Consider the following 18,642-nt stretch of genomic DNA (forward strand, 5'->3'; position numbering starts at 1 on the left):
TTTACAAATTTTGGCACATATATTTTATATAAATAAAAAATTTAAATTGTTAAATTTTAAATAAATATAAATATAAATTATAAATTATTTAAATAAAAATATAAAATAAATATTTGTTTAAATTATTAATATTATATTTAAAAAATTTAAAAATAAATAAAATTACTAAATTATTTAAAATTCTAAATAAATTACTGTTAGGTATATTCATGGTTATTTGATGATGAAAATATGCTCATTCACTAAGACAACTACACTTAATATTTAACTCCCCCATTCTCTTTCTTGAATGTGTAAAACACGCGCAAGGCAATTTGACAAGCAGTGTAAACCACGCTTGGTTTGCGCGTGGGTATGATTGTGCTGTGGCATTTATTCTTAAAACCTCTGAAGGAGAAGAGTTTCTTCAAACGCATGGCCACTCCAAATTCGGCGCTTTCATCAACTACACCGTTCACTAGCTTCGTTCTTCCGTTCACCTAAAAAAGGGTTAGTTTCTCTCGATTCATTTCGTTCCACTCTTTCGTTGCTTCCGAATCAATTTGTGAGGGTTTTTGGAAAAATTCAAAATCTTTTTAAGTGTATGCATAATGGGTCTTGTGAAAACTTGGCAAAAGATTGCAGATTTGAAGGTTCTGAAAATGGAGAACTTGAATTTTTGTTATCCTTGTTGTTTTATTGAGAATTGGACTGTTGTTTTTCTAATGGTATTGTGTTGGGAATAGATTGCTGAAAAATGAAATGGAATCTAAATTTCGTGATTTGATTTAATTTATCATGGTAAATGTTGTTGATTGTTTTTTTGTGTGACTGATGTTTAGTGAGTACTTTGTTTTATAGTTTAAATTTTCATTTCATATTATTATTTTGCATGTACTTCTGTACTGAGAATATATTGAACCTTTTTATAGACTGTTTATCTTACCAGGGAGGGTATAAGGAAATTTTGGGCCCTTTTCCAACATTTCCCCCCAATTTCCCTAATCCCCATACAAAAATAGTTACAGCAATGCATCATAAACTTGGTAATTTAGCATCTATACTGCAATGGCAATTACATTCAGACAACTGAAGATAGTAATTGAATACTGTCCTTGAGCTTTGGATCTAGACTGGTTCATCTGAGCTCTACTATTTAGTTTTCACAATTTCACGATGCGGCTAAAAGATATTTCATGATCAATTGTTTTATGCATGTTCTTTTGCGCAGTTATGAAATTGATTGACTTTCCTTCCAATAACATTTGGACATACAGAAAGTTTTGTAATTGTAATGACTGTTACATTTTCAAAGATTGAGAGGGATCACCACTAGTTTAGTTCTTCTTAAGATATAAAGTTAACTGATAACTGATCAAAAACTTGGTGACTTTGGTCATTAAATTTTAAATTTTTTGGTCATGCTTGTGTTTTCTGATCAGGTTGTTTGAATTTAATTCTATTTGTTCTGAGAAGTTTGATGGCTTGATTTTTAATACAACCTTGTGAGGTGCATGGCATTGTTCCATTTATCCATGTTTACGTTTCTTAGCTTTTTTGTCTTATTAACAGAGTGCAAACAATGGGTGATGCAATTGATTTGACCAGTGATGGAGGAGTCATTAAGACCATTTTGAGAAAAAGCAAAGCTGACGCTGTTGGTCCAACAGAAAATTTTCCTCTTGTTGATGGTATGTTTGTACTGGCATGGGGAATATTTTGGAACTTGTCTAGTAGTGGACTACAGGACATTGTAGTCTCAAAGCAAGATGCAATATACTCAACACCTTTAGAGTTTTCCTACACAATCAGTCATACTTTTGTAATTTTTATCTAGTAAAGTGACTCGTGGCTTTTAAGGTGCTGAAGAAGTCATTCCAATCATTAATTATATATAGACCTTCTTATTAGAATAAAAAGGAACATCTCTTGTCTGTTATGCATTAACCAATCATATAATGCTATTTTCAAAAGCTTATTATATTGTCTTCATGCATGGTCTCAATTCTAAAATACATGAGAACACATACATTACACTTGCTATAATTTACTTGGATGTTAAAATTTCCCCTTAAATGTGAAACTGTAATTATCTTCATGAGTATCTTTGAGTCCAGGTCCATCTATTTGAGACTATTATGGAAAGATCATGTTGGACTATTACACAGTGGATCGGAATTGTAGGATATTAGGATACTTACAAGGAAAAGTTTAGATATTAAGGCCCAATTTGGATTTGTCTCTAGCTTATGGTAAGTTTTCCATTTAGATATAAAGTGTTTCTCTATTATTGTGAATGGTGTGTATAATCACACTAGTAAATCCTATACTTATAATCATTCAAAGTATAATATAGGGAAACCTTAAAATGACTAACTATGTAGAATATCTCTAATTATTGGTTGTACTTGTACATATTTCCCTAATTTCAAAGATCAAAGTTTACATTCCCCCTCAAGCTGGAGCATACATGTCATGGGTTTGTTAAAAATGTGGTCAATATGAGAGCTCTTTAGGAATTTAGTGAGCATGTCTGCAAATTGATTACGAATAGGCTCAAGGTTTGATGGAAGTTCGACAAGAGCAAGTATCTTGAAAAATTGACTGCGTTATTTGTAGAATGTTTGTACAAAAGAAGTGAAGGACATGAGAGTATAATATTTTGCTCTCAAATGATCAAGCTTTCCAAGATATGTCTGCATGTTCATGTTCTCTAACTTGATGTTCAAGTCAGGAAGTACACTATAGAGAAACAATGGACATTGTTTTGAATAAACTTTCTTGGCCTTCATCCATACATCATAGCAGGCCGTAAAGGCTTAGTACTATGCCTGAAGATTGGGCCAAAAGAGAACCACATGAAGCTACATAAAGAGGCATCAATTTGCTTCCAACAAGATTACTCAGCACTGAGATTTATAGTAGTCAAATATCTGGATAGCAGTGGGATCAGTGGTACATAGGTGAAAGTCACATCACATGGTACCAAGTCAGAAGAAGCCATGGAGTCAAATAGTTTCAAAAGCCTAAAAGTGGTTTGCCAAAGGAGATACATTACAGGGAGGTGCTATAATACCATGAAAAATTGACTGTTTTGATCTGAGGGTGGCACATGAGATGGACGCGTCAGAGAGAGGCAGCGTATGCTGCACTGTTAGGCAACAATTCTTGCACAGTGGTGATCGTTTGAGAGAGGTGACTTTGATGGACAGTGATGTGTGGAGGGTTGCAATGGTTCATGTGAACAGTGACTGAATCCAAAAAGGAAGGGAAAAAAAAGAAAAAAGTAGCTATGATACCATAAAAAGTTTCTCTGTTGTGAATTGTGTGTATAATCACACGTAAGTTCTTTATTTATAATCATTCAAAGTATAATATAAGAAAACTTAACAATGGAGAATATTCCTAATTATCAGTTGGACATGTTTGATTTCTAACTTACGAAACAAGTTACAAGTTGATATGTACTTATGGATATTGGAGAATATAAAGGAGCGTGTTTTTTAAAAAGCTTATGTGTACAAGTTAATTTTAATTGTGCAAGAAGATTGATTCATTTTTCACCTTGTTTCGTTCTAATTTTTTGGCCTATGAGAAGTTTATCTAAACTAACTATAAGTTTTGATTCTCTATGTTAGAGTGTTTAAAGTTTATTTTCATGAAATGCTTGATTTTTCTGGTTCTCATTTCAATGTTGTTTGTGTTGATCAGTTCATTATGAAGGCACACTTGCTGATACCGGTGAAGTTTTTGACACAACACATGAAGATAACACTATCTTCTCTTTTGAGCTTGGAAAGGGCAATGTTATCAAGGCTTGGGAAATTGCAGTCAAAACCATGAAGGTCTAATAAAGCATACTTTTGATGAAAATGTATTTAGATAATGGTTTTATCTGATATTTATCTGCTAATCTTGCTAGGTCGGAGAAGTTGCAAAAATAACCTGCAAACCAGAATATGCATATGGCAGTGCGGGATCTCCTCCAGATATCCCTCCAGAGTACTATTCCCATGCCACAATTATTGTTAGGAAACATAATTGTTTAACAAAAAAGTTTAAAAATGAAAGATGTTCCTTAGAAAAATGAGAAAGCTGAGAACATGCATTTGTCAATACATTTTTACTCTTTAAAAGGTATAAACCGAAAAACAACCTGGGATACAATTCTATCAGTGTTCCAAGTGTTTTCAATTATTGAATTATCATGTCATGAAATCAGCCTTTGTAATGCATTTGGTAGGTGAGAAATTAGGGGTGGAGGGTGAACGGAAATAAAGTTAGAGTGTTTAAAAGAAGAGAAATAAGATGGAAATAAATTAAAAATGTTAAGATCTACCGAGCTATTTATCATTTATTTCTACTCATTTCTCTATTTCTCTTACCATCTATTATCTATTTCTCTTCAACTAAACATTTTTAATTTTCATTTTATATCTAAATTATTTCATTTTATTTTTTTTTATTTCTATTCACTCTATTTCTCTCCTCGCAAGGCTTCCTTCTCTTGCGTGGTGGGTCGATCGAACACTTACCTAGTCCCATCTGTAGTGAGAGTTTTGTAGCACCAAATTATCTTTATATAACTATTAGATGAAATCATGCTGTAACTCTTTGAAGCTTTGCCTTGCTCCCCATTCTACTAATCCACTTTCACTTTAGCCACAAGAACATGCGTTTACCAGTGACTTCAAATTTAGAATTTTTCATTTACCTTGCAGAGCAACACTTGTTTTTGAAGTTGAGTTAGTTGCCTGTCGGCCAAGGAAGGGCTCCAGTTTGGGAAGTGTTTCAGAGGAGAGGGCCAGGCTTGAGTAAGTAACTTTTTTTAACATTTTACCAAATACATATGCTTCAGTTTGTTTTGGATGTCTCCTTTCACTAGAAATTACCAACAATATGATATCTTGTGATGAAAAAAAAAACAGCGAGCTGAAGAAGCAGAGAGAGCTAGCTGCTGCTGTCAAAGAGGAAGAGAAGAAGAAGAGAGAAGAAGCAAAAGCAGCTGCTGCTGCACGTGTGCAAGCCAAGTTAGGAGCGAAAAAAGGTCAGGGAAAGGGTAAAGGTAAAGCAAAGTAGGGTCTCATAAACATCTACACAACTTTGATATATTTTGGTGACAATCAAATCAAATAGTTATGTATTATCTACTATTCAGCATCTCACTTACCCTTTGGCCAATCCTAAACGATGTATAAATAATTGGTTTTGTCCATCCAGACAACATAAATATGATGTTTGGTAAGATGCTAGGTAATCAGCAGCTAGCAACAACATAGACACCCTATTTCATTCCTTCTGAATACAGGCTACAGCCATGGTTGAGTTACTTGCAACGAAGGGTGGTTGAAGGTAGAGACGTAGCTAAGTTGGGCAGTGAGGAGAACTTAGAATATAGAGATATTAAGAAGTGTTCGTGAGTTAAAATTATTGAAAACTTTAAAACCATGATATAGAAACATTAAACAAGATATGGAAACTACACATTTTTTGTGATTTTAAATAATTTTAACCAATAAAAAGAAGTGTGTTCATAAGAGTAGTTGCGTTCTTAGCATTTTTTATAGATAGATATTTAGCAACACTAGAAATTCTTTAGCAGATACTTAACACTTAATTCTTTAATAATTCTCTCAGAGTTCTCTGCCTTAATTGGCGTTGGATACCTAATTTTTTCTGTGATGTGATATGTTGTGGCTTGTGTGTCATCTTGTATCTGCACCTTTGGTTTAATTTATTTTTAAAATATATTTTGCATATGCATCTAAAGAGAATTTTGGCAAAGAATAATTGTTTTTCCTTTTAACAAAGAAAAACTAATGCAACCTATACGAAAAAAAAATCTGTGAAAGATCATTTTATAACAAATTTAACACTCTTCCGAAAAGATCATTTTAGAAACAATTTTACTCCATCCTACAATTATCATATCGTAATTGATAAAGGCCATATTATTTTTTTCCGAAAGGTTATTTTGGAAATAATTTATTATCATTTTGAAAATATTATTCTCAAATGGGTTTCTAGAAAATATATAATTAAAGCCGGAAGGTTATTTCTGGAAAGCTCTTTTCAATGTTCTTTCGATTTATGCACGTACGACATGCATAGACCATTCTAAAAGGAATTTAACACCTTTTCTTGAAAATCTATTTCAAAATGTAAACGATTTCCAAAAAGTCATTATATGACGATAAATCTCATAATGAGATGTTACAAAATGGTCTTTCTAAAAGAGTGTTATCCTTTTTTTTAATTAGTTTTTCTAGAAGACTGTTAAATTTATGCAACAAAATATTTAAAATATTTACCACGTGTTTGGATAGGAATATATATAGTTTTCCTAGAATTCAAATCTACTAAATTTTATTTGTTTTTCATTTCGAATTGATTCATTTTATAAAGTATTTCATTTGAATAAAATAATTCAAATTTATTATATTTTAATTTTTTATTTAATTTATTACAGAATATAAAAAAATTAATAATGGATAAAAATAGGTCACAATTTTTCCAACATAATTAGTCAATCTTTTTACTTACCTTTTAACCGTATAAACAAGTTCTTAATTAATATTGACTAAAATAACCCTTGTCAAAGTTTGTTGAAACTGTCCATTAAACATTATAAAAATAAACTTTACCAACTTTGGAGAAAAATTTACATTAACAATATCAACCAAGAAACCCCACAAATATCAACCAAAAAATAACAACTAAAGACGACAATTAAAAAAATCTAACATCCATCAAACAAGAATTCTGGCAACATTGACCTAAAAAACTCTTACCATTGTTGATAGAGAAATAACCTTAGTTCACATAAATGGAAAAATAATCTCAACAAAATCAACGGAAAAAAACTCTTATCAACGTAATTGAAAAATAAATGACTTATATTGGATAAAAAATAAGTATAATTATCGATACAACTCTAACATTATATGATAAAACTCTTACTAAAGTCAATGGAGAAATAATACGTTAATTAATAACTTTGAACAACCTCCAATAAAATATTTTTTTTTGTCTGATACCGATAAAAATATAATCACAATTTTAATTTAAAAGAAATGACCAACATTAGTCAAAAAAATTAGTCTCTTCCAAACCGATAATTTTCCCCTCTAAACAAAGTCATGGACACAACAATGAAACAAAAAAACTCATGAAGAATTTCAAATTCAGATTATTTTAAATAATCAAATTCCTAAAATTTCATTTGTTTACAGTTTTTCTTAAAGCATTTCAAAATCCTTATAAAATTAATCACCCTCTAAAAGTTCATTGAAATCGTCATTTCATATTCATATGGTTATTTTAGGGGTCCCTGGAGAGGTTCCTCGTGTAGGAAGGAAGAAATAACCTTGAACTAGGCATGGCTGGCTGAACAGATGACTTGGTAAGGTAACAAGTACAAGTAAACATCATGAGTTATTTATTATTAATCTTAAATAATATTTATACTCCCGCTGTCACTTTATATTTCATTAATTTTTATAATAAATTTATTGTGATATAAAAAGAAAATAAAAAATCTAATAAATATTTTATGTTTTAGTTTATACATAAAAACCTTATAAGATCCTGTTCATTATAAATTAGAGAAATAGGATGAATAAAATAAATTACCTTGTTTGTCCCTTATAACGCAGTATCAGTATCCTGGTTGAATTGATATTTAAGCACTGCGAGACACAAAAATGGGAGGGGAAGAGAGGTATGGTAGCAGTAAAGAAAAAATTGTGCAGATGGCGCTGGGTTAAGCACAGACGCCGAAGAAATATAAGTAGAATAGTTGTTACACGGTATTCTGCCGTTCTTCTGATCCCTACACGTCAGGGGGTAATTACACCAATACTAGTTAAAAACTACTACTTTTGATACATCACGACACTAAGTTACTGCTGTAGATTTTAATCACACGTCCATAAATAAAAATTAGACGATGTATTCAAACCATGTCTGCGATATCATTATGTCCATTGTCACTCCACCCAGATCCAGCTCGAAATTTACATACAGGGCATGTACCTTGTTGGCGCAGCCATGGATCGATGCAACTAGCGTGAAACTTCAAAACATAAAAACATAAACAAGGTCTCAGAATCATTAAAACGAGATTAATACAGAATATCAACTATCATTTCAGTGCATGTAGAATTCTTTGTCAAGAGAATAGTCAACAAATGTCCCTAAATAAATAACACAAATGTTTATCAAACATGCTCGTACTGATATTTACTTTCCTAAAATTGCAGATGTTTTGCTTCACTACTACCAAAAGATAATGTTTAAAACATGTTACACTTCTTTAAATGTGTTCAGATTTTAAATTGGAGAAAACTATCACTGGCATGATATAATTGTATCAAAGCATATATTACATAAAATGTATTGCAGGTGCTTCTCCCATGGATACACAACGTTAAATGCTCAAATTCATAACGGAAATCCACATCAACGGAAGTTTTCACAATATAAGCAACAACCTACAAATCCAAGTCAATAGCTGAAATTGACAGGATTTCAACCACATTTTACTTAGAAAATGGTGTTAATTTAGATATAAGAAAAACCTTTCTTTCTTCTCATAAATTCAAAATGACTCTAACCTTTTTTACTTCTATATATAAGAGAATCAGATGACAATAGCAGATATGAAATGACACAATGAATCATCAAACAACATGAAAAGCTACTAGACCAAAAGTTACAGATTACTAAGTTATGAAACAAACCTGATGCAAGCAAGGTAAGCTACGCAGTACTTCACCAACATTAACTTGCTCCAAGCATACACTGCAAGTGAGCTCATCGTCAGAGGCTTTCATGCTCCCAACAGCACCTGAATTATCTTGCTTCTTCTGCCACAAATGAAAAAGAATGAAACATGTAGATCAACACACTAGCAGCTCATAAAACAAAAATTCTACAATTTGACCGAAAGGAAAAGATAACAATGTAGAACAACAATGATAACCATGTCTTTGCCCTCAAGTGAGATGGGCTACAACGACCAAAAAATGCCATAATGTTTTACAGTGAATCATGTCTGTACTCTACAGACAAAACAAAGACTTACAATGTAGACGTTGCATATTCATATGATCCTTTAGTCATTTAAATCACCAAAAAGAATTGCAATGAATAGACAAATAATAATGATGTAAAGTGATACAATGCTATCCACAGAATAACACATCAGCATGAGCAGTGACAGCACTTTCCCATACTGTCAAGAATATCATAGGAAAATTACAAGAAAAACAAGTAGAAAATGCACCCAAGGAATCAATGAAGTTATCATGAGAAACTTTGAAATTCACTTGTTTAGGCCACATGGATGGAGGAAAAAGTAAGGCCCAAATGTAGACAATACCTCAACAGAAGTGGAGGATGATGCTTGTTGCATTGAGGAACCACCACTGTAAGCAAAAGCAGCTTCTTGTCAAATAATCAAATACTAAATTTATTTACTTTGCATATATACGCTATCTCTAAATGAGGATGTAAATTCCCATTTCAATTAGAATTTCAAGTTAATACTAATAACTGGCAGACAAAATTGTACTGGACAGGACATTTTCACATGTCAACAGCTAATAAAGAAAATATGGTTTAAGGTTGTCTTCAATAATCATATAAAATATGGTAATACACAATAATCATAAGCATCCCAAATAGCATGGCACTGAAATACCAGTGCTTCCTTGTCATCATTCAGAATATATTATTCATAATCAGAGCTATCATAATTTCAACATGGCCTTTTTTTATATTATCATTACACTCTTACCCTCAAATGTATCCACATATTTGAAATATTTGATTAATAACATGCAATAGAGAGCAGTATTTTTTGCCGCATCACACAGACAAGAGCTGTTAGTATAAAATATTAATATCCATTTGAAGGGAGAACATAATAACAGATCTGATTGATTAATTACCTCTGGGGACCGGCAACCTTATATTTGTGGACTGGAAGAGCATTTATCTCTTCCTCGGTCATGGAAGGTGCAGTAGAAACATTATCTGAATCCAAAGCTCTCAAAGTTTCATAATCTGAGATTGGAAAGAAAAATCTGTATTCAATATACTATATGAAACATCTGAAGAGATTAAAAAACAAAAATTTACTATACTAGAGATCATTTTCAGAAAGTTCTAAAAAATTTATGAGTAGCAAAGTAGCAATTTATATCACAAACGACTGAAAATAACAACAAACCAAGATCATCAAACTCCCGGTCAAGAAGTGCAAGCTGAAGTCTGAGACCCTGCAGACGCCCTCGACTTGCAAGTGCTATTGATGGTGGCATATGCAACCTCAGTTCCGTGTGGCCAAGAATGCCACTGGCTGCTGCTGCATGAGCTTGGCCCTGTGCTTGAAGCTGTTGACATGTTGCATACATCCTCAACATTGTTGCCATCAAGAAAACACCAAGCACCAGCCAAAGCTACAAGTAGAGATAAGAACTTATAAACCAAATGGATAAATTAATGTCATTTTTTTCATTGAAAAACTTGCATGCCTACTTTACATACTACAGGACCTTACCAGAAAATTTGGGGACATCTGGTGAGAGTTCAGTATCATGAATAACAGAAGAACTGAAACATATAAACAATAAGACATAAATGGGACATTGAAGGAAAATCTATTGGGAAAAATAAAATATTAAAAGAGAAAGTGATGAAGAAAACATAATGTAACAACAAACCTGTCACGAGAAAAGTGAGTGAATTGGAATTACTAGGACGTGCTGCATGGACACGCTGGATAAAATATTGGAATCAGTATGAAGTTTTAGACTTTCAGTTGATGTTTTATTCATAGAACAAGAAAACACAGAAACAATAAAGCATCGCACGTGTTAGCTCCATCAAAAAATTTATACAGGTGCAGATAATGAGTACATACCAATGCTCGCCTCTCCGGTATAAATCCTGGAAACCCATTTTCAAGATCTGCTCTCGTTCCTCGAAAAACAAAACTCATGGCTCTATATGTTTGAAAACTTGAATTAAAACTTCACAGGTTTGCTAGAGTTGACAAAAAACAGCAACTAAAACCTTTGAATATTCTGAAATATCAAATAAAACCATGGTCAGTAGACAATAAATCAATTAATAGATAAATGCTAAAGAATAAAGTTCGATAGGAACAGAAAGGAGGGGAAGAATGAAAATTTACCATGAATACCATATAATTTTATCAAGTATCAGATAAATCAAAAGAGGCAGACAGACAGACAGAAGGTATCTAACATACCACATCCTGACCCTAACAGGATCATCCCTAAAATTGGCCAATGCTATAAAATATTATCACTTATCGGAAATATTCATCATAAAAACAACATTACTACAAAGGAATAATAAAGGACCAAGTTTGGATCTTGCTTAACAATAAATAACTATCTAAAGCACAATAACTCATATTTCAATTTTCAAAGTAATCCGTGAACATTTTAAATGTTTCCACTCTCACAGAGAACATGATCCTAAAATATGCTTCCGTTATTCAGTTTATTTAGTGTATGGAGCATTTGTGAAAAATTAAGAATCATCCCAAATACGTCATGAAAGAAAATTTGCCAGTTTTAAACTTAACAGAACATGATTCATTCATTCCAATATATGTCATACCATCCACCGGCTCCAATCAAGGATAACATAAATCGACAGAACCAGTCACTAGGCTTCCACTACTAACTCAAAATCCATTTTCCACAGGAAAACACAAAACACCAGAGCCGCGGAGCCAAATCATTTCCAAGCATTACATACAATTACACAATTTTCAAGATTCCAATCCAATGGAGATAAACAAATCAAGGATATAACGTCGATCAAGAATCCACACAACCGTTCGCTACGCCGTGGTCATTTAACGGCATCAATGAAACCAACAGCAAATCCTCCAACAACGTCAAATAAAAACCCTAGCTCAATCTCGAGATAACATTGAATCGAGTAGTAACAAGAAAGAAACGCTCATTCATAATAATAATAATAACAACAACAACAAAATCGGCAAAACATTTCAGGTGATGAAAATTTGAAAACGGAATCGCGTGGACAATGAGAGGTAGAGGGTTACCGAAATTGGCGAGGAACGACAGCTGAATGTGATTGGGGGTTGTGATCGGAAACAGCGTTAATCCGCTTTCGATCACAAGACAGTCGGAATTGGATCTTTCACCTCCCGATTCGATTCTTTGCCGAAGATCACGAGAAACGGTGATATAGTTTTCTCTTTTTCTTTTCTTTTTGGATCTTTTTGTATTATGGTTAAACAATGGTCAAGTCTGTGGTGTGTGGTAATCCTCGCGTATATGCGTCCATTCTCAACATTTTACAAATTAGAGCGATAAAAAAGTGAAGAAGAATAAAATACGTACAAGATAAAATAAGTAATGTAATGGACGAATAAAAAAAACACATTATAAAATAAAATAAATAAATAAATAAATAACACTGTAATAAATTAACAATTTTAAAAATAGTATTATTTACTCTTGCATTCATATTCTACCACATTTACTTCGTCTTTTTTAAGATACTTTTATTTATTTAAAATCATTTTAGTCAATTTAGTGGTGATGAATTTAAATAATATGCTAATTACAATTTCCGTAAGACTATTATCAAAAAATATTTATTTAACAAATAAATAAAATCGTGTATAAGCAGAATAAAATTGATTAAAAGAAGTAAAGAATAAAAAAAAGTATATAATAGATAAAGAAAAAATTAGTAAAAGATAATTTTTTTAGATGATTACAAAGTAATATGATGTATACATAAAAAATAACTTAAAATGTTTAATTAAAATAACAAAGTTCTCTCTCTAAATTATATATTTTCATTTTAACCATAAATATTTTTGTATATAGTTAAAACAATGATTTCTTAGTTTTACTCTCGTATAGAAAAATATTTTGTAGGGATGTTTATAGTAATATTAACACCCGAAATAGGTGGAAAATTTAATAAAAATTAAGGGGTAAAAAATGATTCAATTATGACACAAATCAACTTAAAATATTTGAAAAAAAAAATCAATTAAGAAAGTCCAACTGTAATTCAAGCAAAAAGTCTACATAACTTAATAGATTAAAATATTAAATAATATAACAACAATAATATATTTTTGAGTAAATTATTTAATTACCAATTTTTTAATTATTTATTTTCGTTGTGACATGTATGATCATCTATAATAACATCAACTAAAATAGCATCAAACCAATTGAACTTATATTTTAACTTGTCATTTATAATTTCTTTTATGTTTTAAACTTTAATATTAATAATTTTTTTCATTATTTGAGAGTATTTATTAATAATTTTACTGTTAAGATTTAAGTGTGAATTTGTCTCACGTGGTGTAGGAACATGTTTGAAGAACAATATATAAGAAATAGTACATGTTTTAAAATTTTAGATTAGAAGTGATTATTTTTAATTTTTACATTAAATGTTCATAGTTTAATAGTTTAATGATGCCGAGTTACCCAATGTTTTCCCAAGAAAAAATAATCTAATTTGGTGAATTTGCATTATATATTAAAATTTCATGTATTAAAAATCTTTTACAATACAAATAGATAAGCACATTGCTCGAACAAAAATATGAATATTGAAGAAACTCGCATTTGAAGATATACATGAAAAATAATATATAACAGAAAAAAAATGTCTTAAAATTTTGAGTTAAAAGGGGTGTATTGAGTTTCTTATATAAAATATTTTGATTGATGTTTAATTAATTTAATGGTTTTAAAATATAAATCAATAAATATCAATCTATTTTTTTAATATTATATTGTTTATAAGATTTACCTTCGTAATGTTACAGTAATATCACTTTATTTATTAATTTTTAATAAAATATATAATAAAATTATAGTTATAAAAATAATAAAAACTGACAAGAGTTAAAAATCAACTAAAAAAATTAAAGCTTCCATTTTCTTTTAACATTTTGATATAATTGTATCATTTTATATTGATCATTTTACAATGATCAAATTACGCTAGCATCCATATGATTTATTCATATTACACCTGATGCGTCTGACATAAAAAAAAAAAACCCTTAACTGTTAATTTTTTTTACACCCTAAATATTTTCATCTTATTTTGGTACCAAACCCATTTTTTTTATCCTTCCCTTCATAATATTAAATACATGTTTTAATGAATACCTATTATAATATATTATAGTTTTTAAAATCACATCTAAAATTCGAAAAACGAGAAACAACTATTTACTGTTTTTTACTTTTAATATGAAAATTTAAATCAAATATGGAAAATTTGAATCTAAACTAAACTCACTAAAAATACCTAACATCATTTATATTTCAGGAGATGATTTTTTTTCCGTAAATTCTCCTTAAACAAAAGTTATCATCCATTTTTTTTCTTTTATCATCAAGGATTGTTTCTCCAAATGGAAGTTCTTGGACATTCTCCCCACCAAATCAAGCATAAAATTTATAAAATTTCCATAAATGTGCAACATTCATCAATAATTATATTCTTTTTCAATCAAAATATCTGAGATGTAAACTTATGTTGACAATTGTAGTATTTAATTATGAAACTATTAATTTCTGTAAAAAAAAAAGCATTATCTTGATCTCAAAATAATGTTAAAAAGCATGAAACTAATTTTTTTTACAAGAGATCATATGTTAGTGTAATTAATTATTTCATATTTAGCAGTTAAATGACTAAATATTTATCAAACTACCTTAAATGGAGTTAAACTAAAAGTGGTTATTTTTTTCAAGTATTAACATAATGTTTGATTATTTTCTAGCCCCGAAATGATATATATCTTTAAATAAGAAAACATTTTAAAACTCATGCTATTAAAATGATTTGGTCACTTTCTAATCGATTATATTCCATTCTATCTTCAATATTTTATCATTTTAAATACAAAAGTAATCCTTAGAAATCATTGTTATATTACTTTAAAATCACTCAAAAGCCAAAACCATTGAATAGAAAGCGCGCAAAACATATTCTTACCAAACTCTGTTCACTTAGTTGTAAGTAACTGTGACGTTAAGTTACACCATTATATGCCCTACCAATACTACATCTCTACAGAAAAACCTCTCAACAAAACTTCATCATCACAAATCACCAAACTCTCACTAAACTCTCACTGCCATTAACAAATAGTAGGATCTAAGAAACAGTACAACTAAACTGATATCAGCACAGGAGTTAGTGTAATTAATATAGATTTGTTGCGTTAAACAGTGAAAAAATAACTACAGTGTACATGAATCATGAACAGTTATAGCAGAATCATAACACTAAGAACTCATGCCAAGTCTTCGACTCGCAAGTTCACACCTTGTGTCAGCAAATCCAACTCTTGAGTTGACCAAGTCAAACTCCATCCACACGTTCTGCTGATGATGGTGCCCAATCACATAAGCCTCAATTCCCAACAAATCTGAATTCCCAAACGTCAAACAATACACATCTTTTCCCATTGCCGCGTCATCACCCACTCGATACAGTAGCCTCTCCCCGGACACACCCATCTCCGCCCCCTCAAACACCATTGTCACGGCGGGCACCGTCGGCACAGCACCCCCTCTGACCCGAAAACACAAATCCATCGCTCCTTCAAACACAAAATTTTTATCTTCCAAAAGGGTCAGCACCCCTTTCGTCTGTTCCAAAAACTCGTTCTTTAGAGCAGTGTAAACCGACCCGAGAAGGAAAGTGAATTGGGTACCCGAATCCACCATTGTCTGTCCCGCCCCAGTATGGTCCGGCGCGAAAATTGACTTCGGCACCTGCAATGGCTTTGAACCGACCCGAATACCCACCAACCGAACCGTGTATGCGACCCGGTCGAAGTAGGGTAATGGGGTATTCATCTTCACCAGCGGCGTGTACTTCAAAGGACCCAGCCACGTGAGTTTGGCGTCGCCGAAGAGTAACACGCCGGAGGCATCGTGGCTGGAGATGCAGTACGAGAATTTCGGAAACCCCATTTGCGTAACAAACGAGAGCGACCCGCGGTTCATGCCCATTAACCCGGTTGTTTTGGAATCTTCCTTGGTGTTGGAGCTGAACCCGGAGTCCATACAGCCGAAAATAATACCGGGTTGACCCGAACCGGATAAGGAGAACGTGTCAGTGGCGAGGTTCCCCTCTAAGGAGGTGGCGTCAGCGTATGAGACGGTGGCGTGGCAGAGCTTTGCCGGGTCGCAGGAAACGGGTATGGAGAAATCTCGGGTCCGGGTGGTGCAAATAGGTGAGGTGCAGGGTGTTGGAGTGTAGGAGGAAGAGAGTTGTGGGTTGAAGATTGAGTTAATGTTTTGGTTTTTTTTACAGTGGAGCCACGAGAGTTCGCTACCTGTGTCGAGGACCATGGTAACGCTCTGTGGGGGCGTGCCTACGGTGAGTGAAACGGTTAAGGTGACGTTGTGGTGGAATGAGAGCTTACGTGAAGAAGGAGTTGGAACAGAAACAAACCCATGTGAGAGTGTCTGGGATATTAGAGGCAATATGAGAGGGCCTTGGGGTGAAGAAGTTGTTGTTTGGATTTGGATAAAAACAGTGAAAAGGGTAATTGTAAGAGGAGGAAGATGGAGCAGGAGGAGGAGGATATTGGAGGCCATGTTGTGTTGTGTCTATTGATTTGGTTTACCTTAAATTGGAGGCTTCAAACTTGAATGGAAATAATGGGGAGAGAGAAAGGTGAAGGATGTGTTTCCTGCGAGACAGTCACTATGTTGTTGTTGTGTGGTGGGAAAGTGTTAGAGGTACACACATTATATCTCTACTCTACTCTTGAAATTCTCTTATGTAGTTGGATTCAACTTTGAATTGTGTCATGTCACGACATGCAGGTGAATGTGTACAACTTTCACTTTGGCCCTTCAAGATGTGTGGACTGCATAAACTGATGTGCTAATATATTTTTATCTGCATATTTCTTTACACTTGCCTTTTAAAAAATGGTGTTGTTACATTATTTTCATTCATACTCCATTCTGTTATCTATATTATAGTACTATGCTCTAGTGTAAAGTATATCTTTTGGCCATAACCAGCTCTTGTAAACACTGATGCTCGTTGATTAATTCTATTGTTGATGATTAATTTGAAAGGTGAGGCAGAGAAAAAGAAGGAAAAAAGTTAGATGCTAGCAGGGCTTTTCTGAGGAAAAAGGTTTCACTTTAGAAGGTATAATCAGACATAAAGAGCAGAGTTTTAGGAAAACCGGGAGAAAAAAGTTGAGCTTAGAGATAATAAAGTGGCCTTTGACTCTGTTAAAACTCATTGTGTATTTGCATCTAGATGGAGACACCTATTAGGCTACATGTTCTATGAGTTACTGTTTTTTTGTCAATTCAGGGCAATATGTAGTTCAACTTGATTTGGACTTGCTTTTGATTGGTTGTTAGTTGAGTTGGTGATAATTTACTGATATTACCAATTTTTTATGTGTTCAGTAAGATTTGGTTACACAGTTGTCGCCAGAAATGAACCATTAAAGTGATTGATTCGAGAAGATGTTAAGATGAGTTCTGGTTTAATAGTCTTTTGATTCAGTCTTTGACTAAACTGATATGATTAGTTATAATTTTAATGACGACACTGACTTTTCCCTTTTATTGGGACTATGAACATTTGATTTTTTCCAGACATCACCACATTGAAATTTATGCACTTTAATCGAGATTATGTTTCTATTTCAATAACTTCAACTTCAAGAGCATAGAACTTATCAAACTTATTTCCAAGAGCTATATTTTTTTACATTTTTAAAATTTTATTCTAATTAAAAAAATTATAAAATCTACATTTTGATGTAAATATAACTTTTCATAATATTTTTAAAATTTTATGACACATTTAAAATTATGAAAATTCTTACAAGACTAGTGTTTTAAATTTTAAATCTAATTACAATCCATGCATTAAAAATATCTTAACAGCAATAATTTTTACTTTAAACTATTTTAATTAATGATTTAAGGGCATTAGTTAGATTTTTTTTAGTAAAAATTATTATGGGCATAAAAAGGTTGAGACTTACGTGTATGAGTTGTATATGGTATGATCATAATGACTCCAGTTTTAATTAAGTGAATGTGATCCTTTCTAATAACTTTTTCTGTTCACTTTAATCATTGTTGTTTTCTTTCTATCTTCTACACAAGACTAAGAATATTTTTCTATTTTCAATCAGACATTAATGTAACTCTTAATATGAGTTGTTGAACTAAAAAATCATTATAAAAAAATAGTTTTTTTTTTCACAAAATCATACAATTTGGTTGGTGCTTCTACTCTTGTGATTAAGTTCAAATTTTGTTACAGCTAGCAGTTTGGTAGGCAATTGTGATTAAGATTTATGCCAATTATAACTAAATTTGCTATCCGAATGAGAATGGGATATTTAAAAAAAAAACTTGCATAGAAAATAATTTATTTGAATAAGAAAATTTAAAATTTATAGAATTATATATTTACTTATATGTACAAAAAAAATAATTTTTATCATAATTTTTTTTATATTTGTTTATTCTTTTTGTGTTCTTTCTTTTATTTAGTTTGAGTATTTTCAACTCAATTTTAGTAAAAGTAGCTTAAAACTTAGTATGT

General features: G+C 31.8%; 3 protein-coding genes across 3 annotated transcripts; 1 reads left to right on the forward strand and 2 right to left on the reverse strand.

Moving 5' to 3' along the window:
- The first annotated feature begins 292 nt into the window (after positions 1-292).
- On the forward strand, positions 293-5,236 carry LOC137814988 (peptidyl-prolyl cis-trans isomerase FKBP20-1). Its single transcript, XM_068617977.1, has 6 exons — positions 293-489; positions 1,552-1,670; positions 3,691-3,824; positions 3,902-3,981; positions 4,701-4,793; positions 4,908-5,236. The coding sequence occupies exons 2-6, from the start codon at positions 1,562-1,564 to the stop codon at positions 5,056-5,058; spliced, it is 567 nt and encodes a 188-aa protein (XP_068474078.1). The 5' UTR covers positions 293-489; positions 1,552-1,561; the 3' UTR covers positions 5,059-5,236.
- Positions 5,237-7,705: 2,469 nt separating this feature from the next.
- LOC137814987 (E3 ubiquitin-protein ligase SDIR1) lies at positions 7,706-12,372 on the reverse strand. Its single transcript, XM_068617976.1, has 9 exons — positions 12,089-12,372; positions 10,907-11,069; positions 10,707-10,761; positions 10,544-10,596; positions 10,214-10,442; positions 9,933-10,047; positions 9,362-9,407; positions 8,721-8,846; positions 7,706-8,053 (listed from the first exon to the last, which is right to left on the reverse strand). Exons 2-9 carry the CDS (start codon positions 10,982-10,984, stop codon positions 7,934-7,936), a joined length of 822 nt encoding a protein of 273 aa, XP_068474077.1. The 5' UTR covers positions 10,985-11,069; positions 12,089-12,372; the 3' UTR covers positions 7,706-7,933.
- Positions 12,373-15,001: 2,629 nt separating this feature from the next.
- Positions 15,002-16,961, reverse strand: LOC137814986 (aspartic proteinase PCS1-like). The gene has a single exon (XM_068617974.1). It carries the CDS (start codon positions 16,647-16,649, stop codon positions 15,327-15,329), a length of 1,323 nt encoding a protein of 440 aa, XP_068474075.1. The 5' UTR covers positions 16,650-16,961; the 3' UTR covers positions 15,002-15,326.
- Between the last annotated feature and the right edge of the window lie 1,681 nt (positions 16,962-18,642).

This window comes from Phaseolus vulgaris, chromosome 1, assembly GCF_000499845.2.
Source record: "Phaseolus vulgaris cultivar G19833 chromosome 1, P. vulgaris v2.0, whole genome shotgun sequence".
Lineage (NCBI taxonomy): Eukaryota > Viridiplantae > Streptophyta > Magnoliopsida > Fabales > Fabaceae > Phaseolus > Phaseolus vulgaris.